At 44.3% G+C, this 25,940-nt stretch overlaps 1 protein-coding gene across 1 annotated transcript in view; it reads right to left on the bottom strand.

The window, feature by feature from the left end:
- Nucleotides 1–3,128: 3,128 nt before the first annotated feature.
- Nucleotides 3,129–25,940, bottom strand: part of VILL (villin like) — a 57,882-nt gene continuing 35,070 nt past the window's right edge. The window contains exons 11-20 of the mRNA XM_048837470.2: nucleotides 24,367–24,467; nucleotides 23,707–23,844; nucleotides 21,300–21,458; nucleotides 16,666–16,845; nucleotides 16,065–16,210; nucleotides 15,144–15,288; nucleotides 13,402–13,590; nucleotides 11,585–11,653; nucleotides 8,229–8,489; nucleotides 3,129–6,838 (exon numbers count right to left, since the gene is read on the bottom strand). Coding sequence (XP_048693427.2) covers nucleotides 6,725–6,838; nucleotides 8,229–8,489; nucleotides 11,585–11,653; nucleotides 13,402–13,590; nucleotides 15,144–15,288; nucleotides 16,065–16,210; nucleotides 16,666–16,845; nucleotides 21,300–21,458; nucleotides 23,707–23,844; nucleotides 24,367–24,467 — 1,502 coding nt within the window. The 3' untranslated portion in view covers nucleotides 3,129–6,724. The remainder of the gene's footprint in view (nucleotides 6,839–8,228; nucleotides 8,490–11,584; nucleotides 11,654–13,401; nucleotides 13,591–15,143; nucleotides 15,289–16,064; nucleotides 16,211–16,665; nucleotides 16,846–21,299; nucleotides 21,459–23,706; nucleotides 23,845–24,366; nucleotides 24,468–25,940) is intronic.

Raw genomic sequence — 25,940 nt, forward strand, 5'->3', positions numbered from 1 at the left:
TCATCCAGTGTATTATACAGCCACACTTTCATCATCCTGATAAAGCTGCGTAAGCATGATGGAAAGGGGCAGTTGTGATCCACTGGAATGAACCAGTGTTGAGAGTCAAAGTAGGGCTCTTATACCCAACTCTCACTCTGATCCTCTGTGTCTCCATTAACCTTGCTGGAAGATGGAGAATGACGATCACCCTTTATGCAACATGCTGTGAGGTCTCCAGCTGACACTGTATTATAGAGAATGTGGGTGCTGTGGGCTGCAAACAGGATGAGCTCCCTCACTCAGCCCTCACCCCTGTGCCCGAGCTCTGACCTAGAGGGACTCCCTCCAGGTGCAATTTAGTAGTTCCATTACCACAGTACATTCAATGCTGGGCCTACCAGCAGGAACTGCCAATCTTGACGCCAACCATGGGATTGGAACCCCCAATGGCAACACCTTTTGCTCACTCCTGACAAGAGCTGGATTTGAACCAGTGACTGAGAGCTATTTGGGAAGGTTCTTCTGTTGGTGTTGTTCCCATTAAAAGGGTCAGGCTTTTGTTAGAAAAACCAAGACTCTCTTGGTCTTCAGGTGCTGAAAAACTTTGTTTTCATAGAAACGTAGAGGTGGAGGGACCCCTGAGAGGTCATCTAGGCCAACCCCCTGTCCTGAGGCAGGACCAAGTGTACCTAGACCACCCCTGGCAGATGAGTGGTTGGCCTCAGTTCTGCCCATGAAAAGCCCAACTTTTTCATCCAAAATGAATTTTCTTTTAATGTCTTCAGTGAAACACTGTTTTTTGAACCAAGAAACATTGACATTTTCAACCAGCTCCAGAGAAGCTCTAGAAATTTCTCTAACAAGCACAGGAGCCAGCCAATCCCCTTGTTACTTAATAATTTGGATTTTTTTCTTTAGCCACAAGCTAAAACACAAAAAACTGAGGTAAGCGTTACCGAGTTAGAATGTGTTAGTATAACGAACACTGTAGCTCTGTCGCCCTCTAGGGGCTGGAACATGTAACAGTTGAGTCGGTTACAGCTCTCATGCTAACTAACCATGTCGCTCAAGCAGTAGAGGCTTATGGTATGAGGGAGGTCGCTGGTATGAGCCCCACCTATGTCCCAGCCAGGGGAGATTTTACATAGGTAGATGCTAGGTCGATTTGATCAGTTCCTCTGAGGTGAGCGCTATACAGCAGGTTTGACAAGGGGTCAAAAGTTCCCTTCTATCCTGTTCTGAGCCCCCTTGCTGATGATTACCTGCCGTTCTGATTGACCATAGCATTCAATGAGATGAAGTCAGTGAGTAGCTAAAACACCCATTAACTTCCATTATTTGAACTGTCAGACAATGTCTGGAGTCCTGGTATACGTGATGGAGGCGCTGCCCACTCTAAATACATAAGAAAAGTTAGATTCCATCATCTAAAAACAAGTATGGGGTTTAGCCTCTAGTGAGGCAGAGTTGCTTGTGATTCACAGCAGGTATCAAAAAGCAATGAGAAAAAACAGTGGGAGAAAGGGGAAACAGTCTCATGCTCAGTAGCAACCTGCCATGCGATCAGGAAGGGGAATTGCTGACATATGACCACAGGGAATCACACCTTAAATACACACATCCTTGGTGAATCAGAGCCACCTCCGAGTCTGGCTTTCTTCTTACAGCCTGGCAACACCTACAGAACTTTTCATGCCAATATGGTGTCGTGGAAGCAGAACATCAGAAGCAGGAAGCCTGCTACATAATCAGTGGGGCCACTGAATGAGCAAGGTGGTAAAGGAGCACTCACAGAAGACAAGGCCATTGCAGACAAGCTAAATGAATTCTTTGCCACAGTCTTCACTGCAGGGGGTATGAGGGACATTCCTACCCTGAGCCATTCTTTTTAAGTTACAAATGTGAGGAACTGCCCTAGATTGAGATGGCAGTAGAGGTGGTTTTGAAACAAATTGATAAATTGAACAGTAGTAAGTCACCAAGGTCAGATGGCATTCACCCAAGTGCTCTGAAGGAACTCAAATACGAAATTGCAGTATGTGGTATGTAACCTATCCCTTAAATCAGCCTCTGTATCAGATGATTAGAGAATAGCTCTTGTAATGCCCATTTCTAAAAAAAGTCTCCAGGGCTAATCCTGGCAATTACTAGCTGGCAAACCTAGCTTCAGTATCAGGCAAATTGGCTGAAACTATAGTAAAGAACAGAATGATCAGACACATTGCCAAACACAGTATGTTGGGGAGGCATCAACACAGCTTTTGTAAAGGGAAATCAAGCCTTGCCAATCTATTAGAATTCTTTGAGGGTGTCAACAAACATGTGGACAAGGGTGATCCAGTTGGTCCAGTGCCCTTGAACTTTCAGAAAGCCTTTGACAAGATTCCTCACCAAAGGCTCTTAGGCAAAGTAAGCCATAATGGGATGAGAGGGAAGGTCTTCTCATGGATCAGTAACTGGTTAAAAAATAGGAAACAAAGGGTAGGAATAAATGGTCAGTTTTCACAATGGAGAGAGGTGAACAGAAGAGTCTTCCAAGCATCTGTCCTAGGACTAGTGCTGTTCATAAATGAGCTGTAAAAAGGGTAAACAGTGAGGTAGCAAAGTTTGCAGATGATACAAAATTACTCAAGATAGTTAAGTCCAAAGCTGATTGGGAAGTTACAAAGAAATCTCACAAAACTGGATGACTGGGCAACAAAATGGCAGATGAAATTCAATGTTGATAAATGTGAAATAATGTTCACTGGAAAACATAATCCCAAATACACATACCAAGTGAAGAGGTATAAATGAGCTTTTACCACTCAAGAAAGAGATCTTGGAGTCACTGTGGATAGTTCTCTGAAAACATCTGCTCAATGTACAGTGGCCATCAAAAAAGCTAGTAGAATGTTAGGAACCATTACAAAAGGGATAGACAATAAGACCAAAAATATCATAATATCACTATATAAATCCATCGCACACCCACACCTTGAATACTGTGTGTAGCTCTGATCACCCCATCTCCAAAAAGATATAATAGAATTGGAAAAAGTAGAGAGAAAGGCAACAAAAATGATTAGGGGTAGGGAACAGCTTCCATACAAGGAGAGATTTAAAAGTCTGTGACTGTTCACCTTAGAAAAGAGACGACTAAAGGGGAGATTTGATAGAGGTTTATTCAATCATGAATGATGTCAAGCAAGTGAATAAGGAAGAATAGTTTACCCCTTCACTTAGCACCAAAACCAGGGGTCACCCAATCAAATTAATAGACAGTGGGTTTAAAAACAAACATCTTCACACAATGCATTGTCAACCTGTGGAATTCATTGCCAGGGAACATTGTGAAGGCCCAAAGTATAACTGGGCTCAAGAAAGAGTTAAATAAGTTCATGGAGGATAGATCCATCACTTGTTATTAGCCAAGATGGTCAGGGATGCAACCCCCATGCTCTGGGCATCCATAAACCTCTGACTGTCAGAAGCTGGGACTGGATGACAGGATGGATCACTTGATAAATTTCCCTGTTCTGTTCATTCCCTTTGAAGCATCTGGCACCAGCCACTGATGGAAGACAGGATACTGGGCTAGATGGACCATTGGTTTGATCCAGTGTGGCCATTTGTATGTCAATTGTCTGATGCCTGAATATGCAGTATTGTTGTAGCCCTGCTGGCTTTGCCCTGTGCATCATAGATCCCCCCCTCCCATTGACTTTGATGATCTTTGGATCAGGCTTTTAAAGCAAAACAGGGACAGCACTAATACAGAAAATAAATATTCAGGTATTGAGTATGAAACCAGAATGAAGAATGTTGCCACTTCTTAAATACAAGACTGTTTAGAACCTATCACCAATTCCAATCCAGCGTAGCTCCGCAGCAACCAAAATTTGTTACCATCTGTTGGCTAGTTGGTGGCCTATATGATATGAGTTGTTGGCCTAAAGGATTGTCTACACTGTACACCAATGCACACTATGATTTCTAAAGTGCACCATGTTGCACACTAATTGACCCATGTAGACCCTGCTGGTGTGCACTAAAAGTTCCTTAGGGGCCTTAGTCCAGTTCTAAAATGGACAAGGGTCCAGAGCACCTGGTGCTATGTTACTACAAATAATAAGAAAACTTGTTAAATAAAAAATGATTAAAATCACTCATATTTTGTACAGATGCAGAAGCCAGGTGTGGCATGCTGTACCTCAAAGCAACACCCTGGAAACCCCCTATTCACCACTGTCATATAATTAATGATATGTTTTGTACAAAGTGCACCTTGTGAGGTACCATTTGACATCTGTATCTGTTGAACGTTAATATCCTGTTGGATTGTATGTACTACCGTTGTATGGGAAGTTATGAAGTTTTATGTGCATGTTACTGAACTACATAATGAGGTTGGGTACACCCACAACCAGCCTTTCAGATACAACAATGGAGGAGCCAGATGCTCTGATGGCCCATTAAAGAGAATCCATGCTCCCAATGACCATCCCAGAAGACTCCACAGATAGCACACATAGGATTCTCCATTATCTATGACGAAGGGGGGGCAGACCCACAACGTCACAAGCATAGGTCTTTCCAGCAAACTGGAAGAAATTATAAAGCGGGGAAGTGACATCATGACTGGGCCTCACTCCCCCCACAACTCAACACCTGGGAACACATCAGGAGGATAAAGACTTTGAACTGGGGAGGGTGGTCCCAGACTGGAGGAGAGTTCCAGCCTGTATATTGAAGTTCTGTGACCTGTTTGTACCATCTGTCAGGGTAAGGCACGGCTTGATTCAAATCTTGTTTAGTTTAGAGAACTCAGACTGCAAATTAATTTTTATTTCTTAAGTAAACAACATTGATCTCTACGCTTACTACTTACAATCACTTAAAATCTACCTTTCTGTAGTTAATGTGTTTTATATTTTACCTGAAACCGTGGGTTTTGGTTGAAGTACTTGGGAAATCTCATCTCAGTTTACAAAGGCTAGTGTGTGTCCTCTGCACATCGAGGGAGGGGGCTGACTGGGTAATGAACTTATACTGGTCAGGCTTCTGACTGGGGCAAGGCAGCACAACTCTGAGGTGCAAGGCTGGGGAGTGGAGGGGAATTGGCTGAAGCCTCTCTATTGTTAGTTCATGAGTGGCTGGGAAAAGCATTCATGTAACTCAGTTGGGCGTGTCCCTGCCTGAGGATGTCTGTGTAAGTGCCGTACCTGCCAGAGGTTTGCAGCTTGCCAACAGCATCACAGTGAGAGAGGGAGCCCAGGTTGGGGGGACAGAGGGCTCAGTGATCCCTTGTTCAGGTTGCACTCCAGGTACCCCATCAAACCAGCCCAATTACCAAATGGGAACGAAGGGAAATGAAGTACCTCCTCTCGCTTCTAGAGGTGTTCCTTTATATCAGGCGAATGGTATATTAGCAGAGTATTGGAGGGGAAGCTTGCAATTCTATGACCTGTATTATACCTGCTGTGGGGAAAGACAAGTTTTCCAGCTGCGGGCTGACACTCCAGCCAGACATGATCACAAAATTATTTTTTAGAAATCTCATCACCCATCCACAAAATCACCAGGCTATTTTACTGGTGGGAGGTGTGGGCCAGTAGTTCTCTCAGATGGGCAGAGTTTTCCCTACCGAAATGAACCCATCACACGCGTTTTTATTAAGAACACCCTTAAAGCATGACTTTTGGTTGTTTATGTGCAATCACTGCTTGGGTTTGAACGGAACAAAGTTGAAACTGGAGCCATGGTCACATTGATTTTTTACAGCTGGATCCATTAAATTGTAATCACCCATGTGCCCCAAATCAAAATTCAAAAAGTGATATGGAATGTGCTCTTTGTACCCAGAGCAGAATGTGGGGGCAGAGAGATCGAGAGAGGCCCTGTGGAGACAAAAGCATCGAAGGACCACTTTCTGCTGTTGGTTATACCAGTGAAAACCTAATAGCTTCCCTAAGACTCCAATCCTGCAATCGGATGCACATGGGCAGACCCTTATATCAGCGTGAATCCAGGACGTGAATCCACTGGTGTCAATAGGGCTCTGTATGGAGCAAGGATTCAGCACACAGCTCTGATGGTAAAAGTCAGGGCCTGACCCAGCTCTGGAAATTGACAGCAGCCCCTGGCTCTCTGTCTCTGCTTTCTTTTCAAATTTAAGTCATTTAATAAATTAAAAATGTTATTTTTTGAGCCAGGTTCTGATGAATTTTACTCAAACATTTATTATCCTTATTCCTTACTGGGAAAAAGCCACTTGTGGGAGCTGGAAGTTGTCAATCTGAAAGTATCACTCATCTACTCTACTTCGGCTACTCCAGTTCCCACTACATCTTTGTATTTGTCCTGCCTCATCTCAAACCTGACAATTGAGCAACCTACCATGCAGTATTTATATTCCACAATGAAAATGTGGCAACTGTCACACTGTGTACAATGCACTAATTCTACACTGACAGGTCTTTGCAGCTACTGGCAATAATGGTACAAAACTGGCAAGAAAATATCAAAGCATTGAGTCAAATCTTCAGGTGGCTCTCTAATTTCCACTGTTTGCTGGGAGGAAGGAAGAGCAGTTCAGTGAAGCTTGTCTGACTCTAGAGGTTGCAGCTGTGCTTGGCTTGGTTTGGGTGGATTGGTTTTGGTTTTTGCATAGGTTTTTTTGACAAGTATCTGCATTCCCCTCCTGTGGCTACAGAAATCATGATTTCATTCCACAGCCAGCAGGTGCAGGACAGTCTCTGCTTCAAAACAGTCCATGCTGTTTCTTCTCGTTCTGCTGCTTCCATCTGGGCATCTGGTAGAACTCATCCTTGGATTTCCCAAAGATATCGTGGAAGTCTGCATCAGATAGATAGAACTGCAGAGGAAAACAGTCACCCTCAGTTAGTATCTTTTGTATAGGATGAAGTTTACACCCCCTTGCAGAATCCTAAAATTGAAGTGGTGCATAGTCCTTGTGGTGCCCTCCACAGAGTTACTGATGTACACAGCACCACACAAGGAGTGAAGGGCGACAAGCACATACTTCCTTGCCCCACTGAGTTTACAGCCTAAAGACATGTGATGGGCTGAATAGAGTAGAATTATGACATGCCCAGAAGCGTGAGGTGGAGCTAGTAATTTGGAATGTTCACACACTCCCACTTCATTACTGCTTCCTTATGCACAATGCACCCAGAACAACCATTATGCAAAGTGGGTGAAATTCATCCCTTTGCAGAAGTTCATACAAGGCCTATGTACCACTTAGGTCCTGACTGACAGCTCAAATAGGACTTAATTGGTGCATAGTTCTCACGCCAGCCCTTTGCACCCAGCTAAATGTCCCCCATGGCTGAAATGTTTCCATTAAAGTTCATTGTTGTTTTTTTGTTTTTTTTTAAACTGAAAATGGCTATTTTGTCAAAATAGAAATTTCTACAGGACAACATTTTGGGGAGGTTTACACTTGCACTGTGGCGCTAAAAGTTCAGATGAAGATGGATACCCCTTTCCGACACTGTCAATTGCTATCAGACATGCTGTCCCCAGATGATTAGGCCCTTGTTGAGCCTGGATCATGCAGGGATGGTGCACAAACATTAGGGCCAGAAGAAAAATTTTGAATGCAACCTTTGCCCATCCGAGAATGGGGTTTCATTACCATCTGTTTTCGAAGGGAAGAGATCCAATTTTGCAGAATTTTCTGCGGCGGAAAATCTAAATGAAACATTTGATTTTGTCAACACAAAACAAAACTCTTCATTTCATTTGGGGTCAACCTTAATCTCTGTGCCATAGCGCCTCCTGGGAGTTGTAGTCCTGGATCCCTGGTGCCCATGTCCAATATGGGCCTTGTACCCTTGCTGGACTATAGACATACAGAAATCCTTTATTTCAACTGAAAGTGTCAAAATGAAACATTTACATATTTCTGAATCAATGAGTTTTGGAAACGTTTCTTCCGAGGAAAGTTTCAATATTTCACCTTTTTGTCCCAATCTGGGATGAAAACAAGTATAGAGTTATTAGAATTTCCCATGAGACAGAAAGCCCAGCTTTTAATCAGCGTTACTGAACAATCACCCTTGTGTTTAGTATGATGACCACCCTAATTCTATGGTCTATCCTTTCCTCGGTTATCCAGCGAACTCCCTTAGCCTGAAGCAAAGCTTAATAAACCTAGAGAGCAATAGGTCTCACGTAGCCGATCATTTCAACTAAGTTCAATGTGCAACTGGAACTCAAAGCTCAGACAATTCTCTCACCTCTTTTTTAGCGGGGTCCACAGCTTCTGGAAGTTCATCCACTGTCTTGTTGATCAGCACCTCTCTGGGATAGGCTTCATTTCCATTTGTTACTGCTGAAACTACCGAAGGGGCATTGTTGTTCTGACAGTTGCTGGTGCTGTTGACGCTGCTGTTGGGGTGTCGTTTATGTGCAGGTGAAGTTCTCTCCATTCTTGAACCAGTGGGGCTGGCAGATTTACTGTTTGCATTTCTCTTGTTCAGACTGGCATTGTTAAGATCCTGCGGGGTACAGGAAAGCCTGTCAGTACAGTGACATTGGGCAGGTGCAATAGACCTGTGGATGACTTTGTGATTTCCTGGAATGTTTATTCCTGCCTGGGGCAGGTGGGTCTTTTCTTAGCAGGCGATAAGTTGGGTTAAAATATCAAAGGGGAGGGGTCAGGACCTATTGGTCCATTGCTAAGGACCCTCAAGCTGCAGAGAGAACTGGTAGCCCGTAATATTATTCAATATAGCAGCTTCCCCTCAATCATCAGACATTATGTCATGGTGTTAGAACCCAGATGCCATGGTGATTGTAAACTTTATAAATATCTGGTCAATACCGCTTACAGCAGCCTGGCTTTTCTACTCATGACGCCTTGGCAAAGGCCTGCGTAAGCCATCAAGGAAAAGGTCGGAAGTTTTCTAAATTGTCATGCTCATCTACTTCCTCTCCCCAGACTGCTGTCTCTCCCTGTGTGGCTCAAAACTGGCTGGCCAGTAGCGTCTCCCTGCCCTCCTTCTAAAAGTCACACCGATCCAATCAGGGGATGGAAACAATACCATGTAACCAATCACAGCTAACCAATCCAGCTAAAATTTTGAATACCGTAATCCTATTTTTATTTATTTTTTTGTTTTGCAGTCGCACCCAGGAGCCCGTCACAGACCAGGACCCATAGCGCCAGGTGCTGTACAAATATAGAACAAGACTGTCCCCGTTGAATCCATACATTTATCATTGGTATTTGGCATCTCTTCACCATCATTAATAGCAGTGCATAGTGCTGAGATTGCACTGCCAGTACAAACTGCTCCACCAAAGATCCCTGCCCATTGATTTTTTTTTTTGTATATGTAACTTATATAGCAGCTGTCCAGAAGGCCAAGCCATGCCATCAGATGCCTTTGTGCAGCTGTGGTTGAAGCTTATGGGAGCTATGTGTAGTACAGAAGGTACAGATCATTATACCTATTTCACTGAGAGTTACACAAAGACACACGGATAATACTTTGAGACCATACAATAACCTAGACACTGTGGCTTCACATTTACTGCTCTAACCAGTGCATTACATTATAAAACCCCAATAAAAATAAAGAATATAACAAATAGAAGAAAGGGGAACTTGATAGTAATGAGTATAAATGACATGTTAGAAACTGTAGAAAATTGATAAGGGAAGCAAAGGGACACTAGGAGAAATTTATGGCCAGCGGAGTTAAGGCCAACAAGAAGTTTTTAAAATATATTAGGAACAAAAAAAATCCTGTCAATGATACAGGTCCATTACAAGATGGAAATGGTATATTTATCACTAATAATTCAAAAAAGGCAGAAGTGTTTAATAAATATTTTGGTTCTGTATTTGGCAGGAAAAGGATGATATACTCCCATCATATGATGATGATAATACTCTTTCCATTTTGCTAGTATCTCTGTAGGATGTAAGACAAAAAACTACTGCAGTTAGATATTTTAAAATCAGCAGGTCCAAATAACTTGCATCCAAGAATTTTAAAAGAACTAACCAAGGAGCTCACTGGACCACTAATGCTGATTTTCAGTAAGCCTTGGAGTACTAGGTAAGTTCCAAAAGATTGGAAGAATGTTAATGCTGAGCCAATATTTGACAACGGTAAATGGAATGACCTGGGTAAGCTGCAGCCTGACATCGATCTTAGGCAAGATAATGGAGCAAATGATGCAGGACTCAATTAATAAAGAATTAAAGGAGGGTAATGTAATTAATGCCAATCAACATGGATTGATGGAAAATAGATCCTGTCAAACTAACTTGATATCTTTTTTGATCAGATCACGTTTGGTTGATAAAGGTAATAGTGTTGACAAAATAGACTTCTGTAAGGCATTTGAGTTGGTACCACAGGACATTTTGCTTAAAAGCTAGAATGATATGAAATTAACATGACACACATTAAATGGATTAAAAGCTGACTAACTGATAGGTGGCAAAATTAACTGTAAATGGGGAACTGTCATTAAGCGGTTGTTTTTCCAGTGGGATCTCGCAGGGATCAGTTCTTGGCCCTATGCTATTTAACATTTTTATCAATGACCTGCAAGAAAACAAAATGATTACTAATAATGTTTGCAGATGACACAAAAATTGGGGGAGTGGTAAATAACGAAGAGTACAAGTCACTGATTCAGAGCTATGCAGATCGCTTGGTAAACTGGGTGCAAGCAAATAGTATGCATTTTAATATGGCTAAATGTAAATGTATACATTTAGGAACAAAGACAGTAGGTCGTACTTATAAGATGAGGGACTATCAGTGACTCTGAAAAAGATTCGAGGGTTATGGTGGATAATCAAGTGAACATGAACTCCCACTGTGACTCTGTGGCCAAAGAATCTAATGCGATCCAGGGATGTATAAATTAGGGAACCTTGAGTAGGAGTAGAGAGGTTATTTTACCTCTGTATTTGGCACTGGTGCGACTGCTTCTGGAATACTGTGTCCAGTTCTGGTGTCCACAATTCAAGAAGGATGTTGATAAATTAGAGACGGTTCAGAGACGAGCCGTGAGAATGATTAAAAAGGATATAAAACCTGTCTTATAGTGACTGACTCAAAGAGCTCAATTTATTTAGCTTAATAAAGAGAAGTTTAAGGGGTGACTTGATTACAGTCTGTAGCTACCTACATGGGGAACAAATATTTAATAATGAGCTCTTCAGACTAGTAGAGAATGGTCTAACACAATCCAGTGGCTGGAAGTTGAAGCTAGACAAATTCAGACTGGAAACAAGGTGCAAATTTTCACAGTGAGAGTAATTAACTATTGAAATAATTTACCAAGGCTCATGGTGGATTCTCTATCACTGACAATTTTTAAATCAAGATTGGATGTTTTTCTAAAAGATCTGCTCTAGAAATTATTTTGGGGAAGTTCTCTGGCCTGTGTTACACTAGGAGGTCAGACTAGATAATCACAATGGTCCCCTTCTGGCCTTGGAATCTATGAATCTTTTGTTTACCAACAGCAACTGGTCCTTTTTACTCAGGTAATAGAAACAAGCTTTTAGCCAGGGTAGCACAGGTAAAATCTAGATGTTCCAGCTACAAGTTCTGTGTCCACTCACCACTGTGATCTCTGATATAGCAGACACATCTCCTAAGCTATTCTTCATCTCCTCGTAGGACTTGCCATCCTAAAGGTAAAGAGAGTTATGAGAATCAGACTCTGCGAAAAGGCCACTTTTATTTCAGTGAGCAAGTTCAAACTGCAGTTACAATGTACTCCTGCTCCTCAAACCAGCATCTAGGTCAATACCACATGAGTTGGGATGCAGAATCCCAGGAACTGCTGCTGCAAGATAGGAACCACATGCAACTTTGAGATCTGCATCAGTCTCCGAGTGAATTAAGAGCTCATGCTGCATCACTGGGTGCATTAGTATGGAGGGAAAGGCATGGCTCTGGTGCAGAATGCACTTTATACCTTTGCTATGGTCTCCATTTATCTCCTGCCTATCTGTCAGGGGATGGGTGGGATCTGGGAACAAACACAATGGCACAGGTCCTCTGCACTGCCTCCAGGGGGTTTTCTGGGACCTGCTAGTTATGGGATCCTAATCACCTGTCCCTTTTGCAAGGGTGGGCAAATCCCACCCCCACTGAAGAGAGAATTTGTAGTAATCCCCCACAGTGCAGAATTGCAGCGATTCCCTATCCCCTGGACAGGAATAACCAGTGTAGGGGAACCACATGGCCCTGAAAGCCATAGGGATGCCAACTCTTATGACATCTGGTGTTTTCCTTAAAGCCCCAGCTCCTGGAGTCATGGGATTATGTGAGAATCTCAGCTGTCATTGAAAAACAAAGTTGTTAGCCTTTGTGGTTGCAAGGAAAAGCTTGAAAATAGATGATTCTTAAAGACTCCAACGCCAGAAGGCAAATAAAAAGAACCCAAGATTTATTACTTTTTACAATCCTATGATTTTTAAGCCAATCTCATGATTTTGAATGCTTGGGTTTAGCTGAAGCTATTTGTAGGGTATGTCTGTGACAACTGTGAAGTTGTCAACAAAACTTTTGTCTTTCCTGGGGGCTTAAAAAAGCCCCCCTGGGAAAGACAAAAGTTTTGTCGATGCAAGTGGTAGTGTGAACACAGTTTTGTCGGCAGGAGCACTCTCCTGCCGACTAAGCTAATGCCACTTGCAGGGCTGGAAGTATTTTGTTGGCAAAAGTGCCGACAAAGTACCGACAAAGAGCATTTACACACACACTGACTTTTAGCGACAAGGCTATGTCGACACAGCCTTGTCACTAAAAGCTGCATGGTGTAGACAAGCCCATAGTTTTCCCCCATTTCACTTACCAATATCTCTTCAACACTACTCAATTTCACTTGCTATTTCTATGCCATTCATTTGCACTCTAGCGCCATCAGGTGGCTGGAGTCTGGCTTCACAGCACTGGAGGACAGTGTTTCAGTAAGATTGTGTTCAATTAATTAAAAAGCCGAAACAATCTGATTTTATGAAAACTTAAAGACACAACCACATACAATCCTCTGAACAATCTAGATGTTGGGCCTAAACTGCTGGTCTCTAACTAGAGTTAGGTAAGCTTGGAATCCGGGTTTCAGGGTTTGATTAAAATATTCAGATTTTCAGATTATACATGTGTGTGTGTGTCAAAAAATGGCGTTTAATTGAAATTTTTTTATTAAAGCAACTGTTTTACTTAGTTCTATTTGTGATGCAATCCAAATGATGTTCTCACTAGTTTTTACTCTACACACCGTAGAGAATATGTAGACCCCTACCCACTGAACTTCTATGCAATATCTCTCTCTCTCTCTCTCTATATATATATATTTATCTATATCTATCTATCTATATTCAGACAGACAAGACAAGACACGACATGACACTCAGATTTCCCAGTAACTTACGCTCCACTTATATGGATCCCAAGCACTGAACCAGCCAGTGAAGGTGAGTGGTTCGTAGCCTTGCTTCACCATTATTATTGGAGTTGCTAAATCTCTTCCAGCTGGATGGGTCTTCAGATAGTCTTTGGCTGAGGAAATAGACTCATTTCTTTCATATGTATTGGAGGTTTTGCCAATCCAAAGGAAAATCTACAGTGGGAGAAGGGAGAAGACAAGTGAATGGTAAAAGCCACTGGAGACCTGGATGGTTAGTCCTAGGCTGCAGAGGAAGGCAAAACCCCTCCAGGGTCTTGGCTAATCTGACCCAGCCAAAAATTCCTTCCCAACCCCAAATATGCCCATCAGTTAGACTCTGAGCACGTGGGCAAGACCCACCAGCCAGCCACCAGGGAAAGAATTCTCTGTAGTAACTCAGAGCCCTCCCCATCTAGTGTCCCATCATCGGCCGTTGGAGATATTTGCTGCTAGCAGTCGCGGATCAGCTATATGCCATTGTAGACCGTCTCACATCATACCATCCCCACCAAAAACTTATCAAACTCAGTCTTGAAGCCAGTTAGGTGTTTTGCCCCAACTGCTCCCCTTGCAAGGCTGTTGCAGAACTTCACTGCTCTGATGGTTAGAAACCTTCGTCTAATTTCAAGCCTAAACTTGTTGATGTCTACTTGAGGCTACCTGCTCTTGTCCCAGCGGCAGTGGAGACATCCCCTAATGTCCAATGCAGTCAAACCCAAATCCTAGTGCTAGTCTGGCATAGAACTCAAACCTAATCTGGAGCCAGAGCTGAGTTTTCAGTTTAACTCTACTCCCTTCTGTCCCCTAAAATTTGGAGCAGGCTTCGAACACTGACTGTAGCACATGGAAGAGAATTGGGGCGTAGGGCTTGCACATCAGTGACACTAACTGCTTACCAGTGTGACAAAGAGAACACGTCCCTTTACATGTGTTAGCGAAGCCATATCCTAATACTCTGGCTATGGGGCACCGGAGCCATCATCCAGCCCGGCTGGGAATAGCGGCTTGTATATGCTCACTGCAATCCCCCAGGAGGAAAAAGGTTCTCAGAATTGCAATGTAATTCCCTCCCTTCTGGCAGGGCACTTAGGAAGCTGCAAGAGCAACATCTCGCCAAACCGCCAGAGCCTGAGCTCAGTGGAGCTGACACGTACTGCTTAGAGTGAGAGGTCAGACTAGATGGTCTAATGGATCCATCTGGCCTTAAAATCTACCAGATTCTGGTATGGGCTTTGCCACTGATCTCAACGAATTTGGGAGTTGAGCTCACTCAGACCCCTTTTGAAAATCCCAAGCATGGTGCCTGTTTCTTATCTGCCAAATGGATCTAACACTGTAATTTCTCTTCAGGGCAGCGTCGCCTAGTGGCTAGAGCACTGCCCTGGGACTCAGGAGACCTGGGTTGTATTCCCAGCCTGCTGGCTGACTTTGGGCAAGTCACTTTGCCTCTCCATGCCTCAGTTTCCCCATCCAATCTTCTAATGAGACTGAACTCCTTTGTAAAGCACTTTGATATGTCCTGCTGGAAAGTGGTGTAAAAGAGCTAGGTATTATTAATTACGCTGGCCTGCATTACTGGGGTCTTGTGTAAATATTGGCAAAGCACTTTGGGTGGAAGATACTGTTCTGAATTTCATGCTGAATACTGCATTAAAATAAGTCAAGCCAACAAAACTGCACAGCTCCCATTACAAAGGGTTGAGGGGGGAGGAGGGAATTCCACTGACCTCTTCCCAAGTGTCCAGTAACATGACATCATCTTCATCCAAGTCATCCTGGCAGAAGCCCACCACTTCTGTCATGATAAACCGCCCTGTCTGGTTGGAGCACTCGAATAGGCGGGGCTGGTATCGGACAGTTGGCTCTTGGAATCTTGGCAGGACGAGAAGAACCAGGAAATGTGAAATCTTTTCCCACGTTTGGGTCTAATATGCATTGTAGACACTAGTTGTGGCCACTAGGGGTCAGACTTATACATGGCAGCACCCATCAGCTGTGATCATAGAATCATAGAATATCAGGGTTGGAAGGGCCTTCAGGAGGTCATCTAGTCCAACCCCCTGCTCAAAGCAGGACCAATCCCCAATTTTTGCCCCAGATCCCTAAATGGCCTCCTCAAGGACTGAACTCTGAACGCTGGCAGGTTGGGGTAGGGGTGGAGAGAGTTGCTGGAATCTTTTTGGGAGTTGATCCCAAGGGTTCAGAACCCCTCTCGCCCCCACCAAAAGTCAAAGTAAAATTCCACCCGAACCACCAAGATTTGCCTGCTTTCAAGTTGAAGCCACATTAACCCACCAGGTTTTAAATGGCTCCCGCAGAGACCTGTTACCTTGCCCAGACTCAGCTTAGGAGGAATGGGGAGGTCAAGTTGGCTCCAAACAGGTTTAGCTTCCTGAAACTTCCCGTGTCCCAGGCCCATGTTTGTAACAAACAAACCGATCGGAGCGTTCACACAGCCCTTCTTCTCAGCTCCAACAGAAGAGCCCAAGCCTCAGACCAGTTCAGATCTGGATTTCAACCCCCACTCCCCAAGAAGGGCCAGACCCAGTGCCCATGGGGGTGAACGGAAGCCTTTGCGTGGACTTCACCGGGCATTGGGTCACATCCAGGGCGTGGGGATGCTCTCACTGCAGCCCTTAATGAATTACCTCTTGTCACTGGCATAGGGGGCTTTTCCTCCCAGTGCTGCCCAGAACTCCACCGGCTCTTGCCCCTCCAGAACGGTCTGCTTGTCCCGTTTGGAGACGATGTTGGCCACTATCTTCGCCATCTCTCTCTCATCCCCGCTGCAGCCCTGCATTCACGGCACAAGATCAGAGGGGTTCAGGAGGGGCCTGGCAGAATAGGTCTGTGACCAGATGGTCAGTAAACCACGTGTCTGTACATCACTGCCCTCTGCTGGAGAGAACTAGAGCTGCCCAAATGTTTGGGATTATGTCTCCCCCTCCAGTGGCTGGGCCAATAAGGGGATGTGTTAATTCTGCAGGGAGAATTGCAAACAGCAGAGATGTCAGTCGTTATGACTAATTTGCAGTCATCTAGGCCCAGACCTCAAAGGCATTTAGGCACCTAACTCCCATTGATTTCTCAGTACCTTTGAGGTTCTGGGCCCTAGGGACTGATTCTCCCAGTGGACCCATTGAAACTGATGGGACTACTCGCGTAACGAGGTAACAGTCAACAGGAGTGAGGGTGGCGGAATTGGGCCTTGTGTAAACATTGTGGTGGTCCTTTCATCCTCTTGCTTACCTTCCCACACCACAGGTAGCAGACCTGGCTGGTCGTGAGCAGGAAGACGTCATTGGAGTTGAGGGAGGAGGCCCGGGCTGGCACCTCGATGGTTTTGGTGTTGATCTCATCAGTGCCTCTCACTTGGAAGAGACGGACCATGGGCTCGGGCTCGTTATTCTGTGTGCGACTTGTGCCTCCCTACAAAAATCCAGATCACGTCACGAGGCGTGATGGGTGCGAAAGCCCAGGAGGCCTCTGGTGAGAAGAGCAGACTTGGGCATCGTGCCCTTCAAGCTGCCAGAATGGAGGGATCAAGGGTCCGATCCAAAGCCCACTGGACTCCCTGGGAGCCTCTCCACTCCTTCAGTGGTCTTTGACCCGGGCCCCAAATCTCCCACCAGGAAGACAGCCAGCATGCTACACGCCTGCTCAAGGCATTTGCCAGTAACACAGGGGTAGGAATGGGGAAGGCCGAGGAGGGAGTCTCCAGCCTGCCTTGCAGAGCAGGAAGAAGCTGTTTCCCCAACTAAGCACCCTGTGCAGAAGGCAGTACCCCAAGCACGGTGCTCTGTGCCACAGGTCAGTGCAGGTGCTTTCTTCAAAGTGAAGCTGCTCATCTTTCCCTTGCCCCCTCCCTCTTGCTTTCCCTGGCCCTGTGCTATTGACCATACGAATGGAGCTAATTCACCCTACAATGGCTGTACAGCACTGATTTGAAAGGGAAGCCATAGCTAGTGGCTAAAGGCCCGGTCTGGGTGTCAGATCTGAGCGGAGGCTGTACCGGGTCAGTATAAGGACCCCGATCAGGTCAGTATAAGGACCCCGATCGTTCTAGTCTCAGCTATGCCAGTGGCTCTCAACCTGTCCAGACTACTTACCCTTTCTGGAGTCTGATTTGTCTTGCGTACCCCCAAGTTTCACCTCATTTAAAAACTACTTGCTTCCAAAATCAGAGATGAAAATACAACAGTGTCACAACACGCTAGTACTGAAAAATTGCTGACTTCCTCGTTTTTACCATACAATTATAAAATAAATAGATTGGAATATAAATACAGAACAGACCCGTTTACGCACGGATGTCGAGAGTCAAGCCATCACGACTGCGTGTTAACAGACCGCGGGTTAAGAGGGCCATGCTGAAAAAAGTGTTTATGATTCACTATGAAAAAAACGCTGTTATTTTCTGCTCTTTCTGGCTTGCATTTTTTTTTCTGTCTTATGAAGTCTGTCATTCGCCGCAAATGAATGATTTTGATATTTTCTGCACATTGCTCCTCTATAAATCTTACAGTTTCTACAGCACTAAGAGCTTCTGTGGGTGAAATTTTGACCTTTTCAATGACATCCTCACCATCACTTTCACGGGCCGATGTAGCCTCGCAGCCTGTTAATATTTCTTCCTCTGACAGAAATTCTGAAGTCGGGCAATCTTCATCCATCTCCAGCCACTTGGTAATGATTTCCGGCGACGTAGCCAAACTAAAATCTTCTATCATTTGAAAGAGAAGTTTACCTTTATCCTCTTTTGTCTGCGTGCGTGTTTGTAGGACATCTCCTTCCGAAAATCCTTCAAAGTCTGGCTCTGAATCAGGGCCACTGCTGGAGTTTTCCGAGTCTGAGCCGTCTTTGACGGAAAAGGCATCGCCGAGAGCCTTCATCCAGCAGTTTTCAATGGACTTTTGTTTCACTCCATCCCAAGCTTTTTTAACTAAATAAATAATTTCCTTCATGTTTAACTGTTTCAGGAATTCGGAAATGCCTGAAGATGTGCATGACACTATTGCCGAAATCAGCTCCCATCGATAATTGTTTTTAAAATTCTGAATAATGCCCTGGTCTAAAGGTTGAATTTTTATGTTGTGTTGAATGGTAGGTATAGTACTCAAATTTTTCCATCGCTCGATACCAGTGATTCGGCTGGAGGATGGGCTGGACAATTGTCAAGTAGCAAAACTGCTTTGGCTTCGAGTTTCTTCGACCGCAGATGCTTACGAACAGCTGGAACAAAGCAGTTGTGGAACCAGTTGTCGAAAATATGTCTTGTCATCCAAGCAGTTTTGCTGTTAGCGTATATTACTGGCAGTTTCGCTCTATTGAGGTGATTAAAGCAGCGAGGGTTATGAAAGCGGCCAACGAGAAGAGGGGCAAGCTTATGGCTGCCTGTCTTATTACTACAAAGAAGAAGAGCCACACGACCTTTTATCCTTTTAAATCCTGGCCCAACTTGATGATCACTTTAGATAAGCTATTACCAGCAGGACAGTGGGGTGGGAGGAGGTATTGTTTCATGATCTCTGTGTGTATATAATGTCTGCTGCAGTTTCCACGGTATGCATCCGATGAAGTGAGCTGTAGCTCACGAAAGCTCATGCTCAAATAAATTGGTTAGTCTCTAAGGTGCCACAAATACTCCTTTTCTTTCAGCTGTTTTCTGTATCTCGTAATTACAGGCTAAAGTCTAATCAGGTAGCAGTTTTGCAAATAAAGCTGTTTCATCACCATTATAAAGTTGTTCTTTGTGGTAGTCTTCATTTTGTAAAATAGATTTTAACTCGGCGGGAAACAGGTTCGCGGCCGATTCATAGGCTTTCTCCAGAAATCGATACCTTCGCTATGCCATGATGCTTTTTAAAATGACTTATAAACCCCTTGCTGGCTTGGAATGATTCATCCCCCGTTAAATTTCCAAACTGTGTCACTTGGGCTTGAAGCATTGGTCCACTGAGCGGCACTCCTTTCAGCCTTTCCCGAGCAACCCCCGTGCACGTGGCTTTGTCTACTGTGGGTTTTCCTGAATAGCGCACATGTTTTCGCTTACGCCCCGTGGCAGAATTGATATTTCGTACAAAGCCGTTCAGTTTAGATTAGGTTTTTAGCCATCCTCGGAGAGTAGATTCGGCAATCCCAATAGCTTTTGAAACTTTGGCCTGGGTTTCTCCGCTATTTACTCGATCTGTTGCAGCTAGCTTTTCTTCTACAGTGTAGGAACGCTGACGCTTGCCCTCTACCATTATTTTAGGCCTACAGTTAAAATTTTCTAATGTAGTGTATATATTACTCTGTAACTACTATATATTATCTCTCCCTCTAGCATGACAATGACTAAGCGTGCCTGATACGTCTTTACCAATATCGGTGAAGACGTACAACATGTTTCCCCTCCTCACTTCCTGTCGATTTCTATGTCAGTGAGCTGGTGAGCAAATCTGTAGCGCTACGTAGCAAGTTCCTGTACCGCACGTTAACGAGTCTCGCGTGTTAAATAGGTAGCACTGGGAGGCATGGCGCTACTGCGCGTTAAGTGGATTTGCACGTAAATGGGTCTGTACTGTATTGTACTTACACTTCAGTATATCATACAGAGAGCAGTATAAACAAGTCACTGTCTGTAGGAAATTTTAGTTTGCACTGACTTCGCTAGTGCTTTTTACGTAGCCTGTTGTAAAACTAGGCAAATCTCTAGGTGAGTTGTAGTAGCCCCTGGAAGATCTCTACGTACCCCTAGTTGAGAACCACTGAGCCATGCCACAGACTTGCTGTGTAACCAGGGACAAGCCACCTGGGTGGGCTAATGAGCAATGCTCAGTGTTGGCTGAACTCTGCTCCCACGAAGCCAAGCATTAGGCCAGCACTGAGCTACCTTGGGCTCTCCCCGTGCCTCCATTTCATCTGTCACTTGTGACACAGGGTCCAGGAACCCCAAGCAGGCGTAGCTGTAACTAGAGAGCCTATGAAACAGGCGACCACTCCGCAGTCACGTGGCCGGGACAAGGCTTGCAGGGGATTTTGAGGCTGGATACTGGAAGATGCTGTCGGACAGCCTACGAACATTTGCTGTGATTTACGGCATAATGTCTTGTGTTTAATTCTGCAGAGCATCCAGGGATAGAATTTGAATGCAAGACGCTGTACAAAACAATTAGACTTTAGAGATGGAAAAGATCTGAGGGCTTAAACTAGTCTAGTCTAGGCCCGTTCCCTAGGAGATATTTACTAGTGCTTTGCTCAGCCTCGTTTGAAATGTGCCAGGTGGAGAGGGGAAGCATTGCCCAGCGGTTTTTCAGTTCCCAGCTCTGTCACAGACTTCTTGCGTGTGACCTTGGGCAAGTCACTTATCCTCTGTGCCTCAGTTGCCCCTCTGCAAAATGAAGATAATAGCCCTGCCTCCTCACCCGGAGGTTGTGAGGCTAAATCCATTAACGACTGAGCGGGGCTAAGATATTATGGCAACAGGGGCTGAATAAGTTCCTATGACAGAAGTATGGGTTTCCAGCATTTCTCTTGGGAGACTGACACAGCCCAAATAAACCTAACTGTCAGGCTATTTCAGCCTAAACAGTCCCATTTCTCCTCAGGATACCCCCATCTACCACCCTAAACAGTTCCTCTTCCTTCCTGGTGTAAGCTATGCCTACACAGCATGGTACTTGGTCCCTCTCTTAGTGATGGCTAGGCCAGTTAGAAATTGATCAGCAAGCTGCAGGTTTGGCTAACAGAGGTGTGTCTTTCAGCTCAGGCAGCAGTGGATCGTGCACTATGATCCAGAGGTCCCAGGTGTGATCCTCACCACTGACCATCAATCTAGGGGCATCAGCGTTACCCTGGTGTTTACACACTTCAGCTATTTCTGGAGTCAAAGCCATTATTACCTCATAAATAATCAGGCTGCCCTTAAAGATGGCAAGGAAGTGCTGAGGCTCCCTGCCCATCGTCACTCGAATCTGCACCGGCTCATTCCCGTACTTTTTGTCCAGCTCCACGGCATTGAACGCACAGGCAGTGACTTCATCCACGGAGGCATGGCGGCCCTAGGATCGAACGAGAGATACGTAGTATCGCAGTTCAGGAGAGGCATTTCAGGAGATGCTAAACGCATGGAATGTTTCATGGTTACAAACTGCCCCAGGCAGTCAAACAATGAGGCAGAACCCCAATTAATAATAAGAATTTTAGTTATAAGCTGGGGACGCATCAATTAGAAGTAACAGAGGAGGAGAAGGACCTCAGAGTATTGGTTGATCACAGGATGGCTATGAGCCCCCAATGTGATATGGCTGTGAAAAAAGCTAATGCGGTCTTGGGATGCTTCAGGCGAGGTATTTCCAGTAGAGATAAGGAGGTGTTAGTACTGTTATACAAGGCACTGGTGAGACCTCACCTGGAATACTCTGTGCAGTTCTGGTCTCCCAGGTTTAAGAAGGATGAATTCAAACTCGAACAGGTACAGAGAAAGGCTACTAGGATGATCCGAGGAATGGAAAACCTGTCTTATGAAAGGAGACTCAAGGAGCTTGACTTGTTTAGCCTAACGAAAAGAAGGTTGAGGGGAGATATGATTGCTCTCTATAAATATGTCAGAGGGATAAATACTGGAGAGGGAAAGGAATTATTTAAGCTCAGTACCAATGTGGACACAAGAACAAATCGATATAAACTGGCCAACGGAAAGTTTAGACTTGAAATTAGATGAAGGTTTCTAACCATCAGAGGAGTGAAGTTCTGGAATAGTCTTCCAAGGGAAGCAGTGGGGGCAAAAGACCTATCTGGCTTCAAGATTAAACTCAATAAGTTTATGGAGGAGATGGTATGATGGAATAACATGATTTTGGCAATTAATTGATCTTTAACTATTCATGGTAAATAGGCCCAATGGCCTGTGATGGGATGTTAGATGGGGTGGGATCTGAGTTACTACAGAGAACTCTTTCCTGGGTATCTGGCTGGTGAATCTTGCCCACATGCTCAGGGTTTCAGCTGATCGCCTATTTGGGGTCGGGAAGGAATTTTCCTCCAGGGCAGATTGGAAGAGGCCCTGGGGTTTTTTTTGCCTTCCTCTGTAGCATGGGGCACGGGTCACTTGCTGGAGGATTCTCTACACCTTGAAGTCTTTAAACCATGCTTTGAGGACTTCAATAGCTCAGACATAGGTGAGAGGTTTATTGCAGGAGTGGGTGGGTGAGATTTGGCGGCCTGCATTGTTCAGGAGGTCAGACTAGATGATCACAATGGTCCCTTCTGACCTTAATATCTATGAGTCTATGTATCATGAGATTTTAAAAATAATCTATGAGGGATTCTTTTATTTGGTTTTTGGTCATAGAGCCTTTAGAGTTCATGTTTTCATTCTTTTCTCCAGAACCATGAGCGATAGAAAATATTTTTTTTAAAAAGGGATAGCGGAGATTCACGTTCCCATGACTCATGCACTGGGGCTGCGAAGAACAACATGAAATATTGCAAGATTCGCTATCAAATCATGAGAATCAGCAACACTGCCACTGTGGGTTGTGGCTGTGGAGAAAAACCACAGGCCTGAGTCTCCGCTTCCTTGCATCTTGTATCATCATGTACCTCTCTGCAAAGCGAGGGTGCCTGCAGCCACCTCTGGGGTGGAGCGCGGCAGCTGGCCATACGCTCTGCATTCATTTGGCGCACAAAGGGTTATACAAGGTGCCAGGTCCCCCAGGTTTATGAAAAGCGTGTGTGTGTTGGGGAATGGTAATTTTTTTTTGGTCAATCCTTGCTGTTGCTTAGACAAAATGCAGGTCATGCAAGTGAAACCCTCTGCCCCACCTGCCAGAGGAAAACATCTGTAGTCCCCTCAGGCCCAGGACTGAACAGAACATTCACTGATGGGCAGTATGGTGGGGAATGGGGCTGCTATGCCTCCAAAGCGTAGCATGCCCACCCCTTTCCAAGCTCTACCATACTCTTCAGCAGCCTCTGATTGTCTCAGGGAAGCAGTGCATTCATGGCTTCCTTTCAGATAGCCTCGGCTGGTCTTGCATTCTGAGGAACTGCAGTAGAAGCCAGTGCTGCCACTTGCAGCCTGATTCGATCATACCCTTCAGAGAAACGCACTAGACCTCCATGTGGAAGGACGCAGAAGGTCACACCGCTGGCTCAACTGGGGTTCGAAAGTGCAAGACAGAGCCAAAGATACTGGGCTTTCCAAAGAGCGAGTGAGCATTTGGGGTTGGGTTATTTTTGCATTTTCTTTGGTTCTGAGCTTCTATCAAATTATATCCAGCCCTTTCCTGCTTGCCTTTTACTTACTTGCCACATATAGATCATGTAATGAGGTCTGCCCGATTTCAGGTATGTATAGAGGATCAGGTAACAATCTCCTCCGTAGAACTGCCCGTAAGTCTTGGGATCCACTGGTTGCATGTGCAGATCCTCAATCCGCCACACCTGCATAGAAACTTCCTGGTCAGAAAGGTGGGATTTTGTGTGTGCAAATGTGAGCGTGTGTAAATATACACGAGCCACCTCTTCAGGGGCCCACTGAAGTTCAGGCCTGTAGGCTCGATATCAAATGCCCACTTCTCCGCTGTGTTACTCCAGTTTTGCTGCATGGGTCCACTGATTTCCACAGCCTATTCTATCAGCGCGTTCTCGGCTGCTAACAACGCGCAGTGCCTTACCTGAGATAGACGAACAAACCTGCTGACTCTTTTGCCTCACTGATCAAAGACCATAGGATAAGATGTCCCTCCTCCCCCAAAAGAATATTTGAGGGAGAGGGGATTTATAATAGCTCTTCTGAATAGTCACAGCATTCTGGGAGTTCATTCTGGCTGCAGCCACACTGCCTTAGTGCAGAACCTCATGAGATCTGCACAGCAGCTTCACATAAAAATGGAAGCAGTTTGGAAATATGTCAAGGGCTGCAACCTACGTAAGAGAAAAATGATTTGGAAAGTGATTGCTCACCTCAACTTTCCCAGAGGCATCATCTGCCATTCTCTGTTCTGCAGCTAGCTCTGGTCTGGCATGTAACTGAGAGACATCAAATTTCACTTGCTCCACCTTGGCTGTACACATAAGCAGAATACACATTAACCAAACCATATAAACATACAGTTTAAGTACTGTAGAGTGCCTCATATCTACACACAATTAGCAAATACATGAGAAAAATCCTGGCTTGTAATGATCTGAAAACCATCATATCATGAGTAAGTAGACACAACAAATCCTGCATCTTGGCAGGGGTTAGACTAGATGACCCTTGTGGTCCCTTCTAAACCTTTGGTTCTATGATTCAAAGTAAACGTCTGTTGTTGATGGAGCTTGGGGTTCTATTTGCTGACCTCCTAAGAGGCCAATAATAATAGAATTATGGACCAGTATTACTCAATCACATTGTATATTCAAAAAGTACACCCTAATTGGATCTAATGAGTTCCATTCAAAGTATTATTCACCTCCCGAACAAACAATTCATGATTATTTCCTCCTTTTAAATGTTCTTTTCAAAAGGAAAAATGGTTACATTTCTGAAGGTAATGATAGATAGAGAGAGAGAGAAAGAGAGAGAGAGAGATGGACTATGAAGATGACATTCAATATCTGTGTAACTATTCACATATTCACTTCATGTTTCTGTCCACATCTAGGTCTGTTCCAAAAGGGAAAACGTTGAGCTGAGGGACAACTCACTGTAATTAATATTCATGTCAACAAAAGCCAGTGAGCCAAATTCTGCTTTTGCTTATACTAGTGTAAATCCAGAATGAGCCCATTGACTTCAGCGGAATCAGATTTATGCCAGTATAAATGAAAGCAGATTTTCATCCAAAATTTGCTTATTAGATTCATAGATACTGATTTCTGAAGATAAAAGTTTTTTTTTTGTAAATTTTTATGATTCGTTTCCTAACTGATTTCTTGATTGCCACAATTTACATTTGACGTAGCTGACGGTTTTGCTATTTTATTATGTAAGCATGCAGTATCAGCAATTTTTGTTATTGCTAAATTGCTGAATCCTTTGTATTTTACCAAAGATGGAAGATACGTGGTTACGGAAGAACGGGCAATAAGGCTTTAAAGCTACTGAAGGTTTGAAACAATCAGTGTAAAAGATATTCCTCGGGCCTCATTTTTCATAAGGAAAGCAGATAGAACTCAAAATCAATGACAATAAAGTAAGCTAAAGATCAGCCACTGCTGGCTTGGAGGATTCACAGATCCAAGGCCACAGGGAACCATTGTGATCATCTGGTCTGGCCTCCTCTATAACGCAGGCCAGAGAACCTCCCCAAAATAATTTCCAGAGCATCTCTTTCAAAAACATCCAATCTTGATTTTAACATGATCAGTGATGGAGAAGCCACCATGACCTTACATAAATTATTCCAATGGTTAATTACCCTCACTGTTAAAAACTTATGCCTTATTTCCAGTCTGAATTTCTCTAGCTACAATTTCCAGCCATTGGACCAAGTTAGATCTTTCTCTGCTAGATTGATGAGCTCATTATCAAATATTGTTCTCCAGGGAGG

Source organism: Caretta caretta, chromosome 2, assembly GCF_965140235.1.
Source record: "Caretta caretta isolate rCarCar2 chromosome 2, rCarCar1.hap1, whole genome shotgun sequence".
Taxonomy (NCBI): Eukaryota; Metazoa; Chordata; order Testudines; family Cheloniidae; genus Caretta; species Caretta caretta.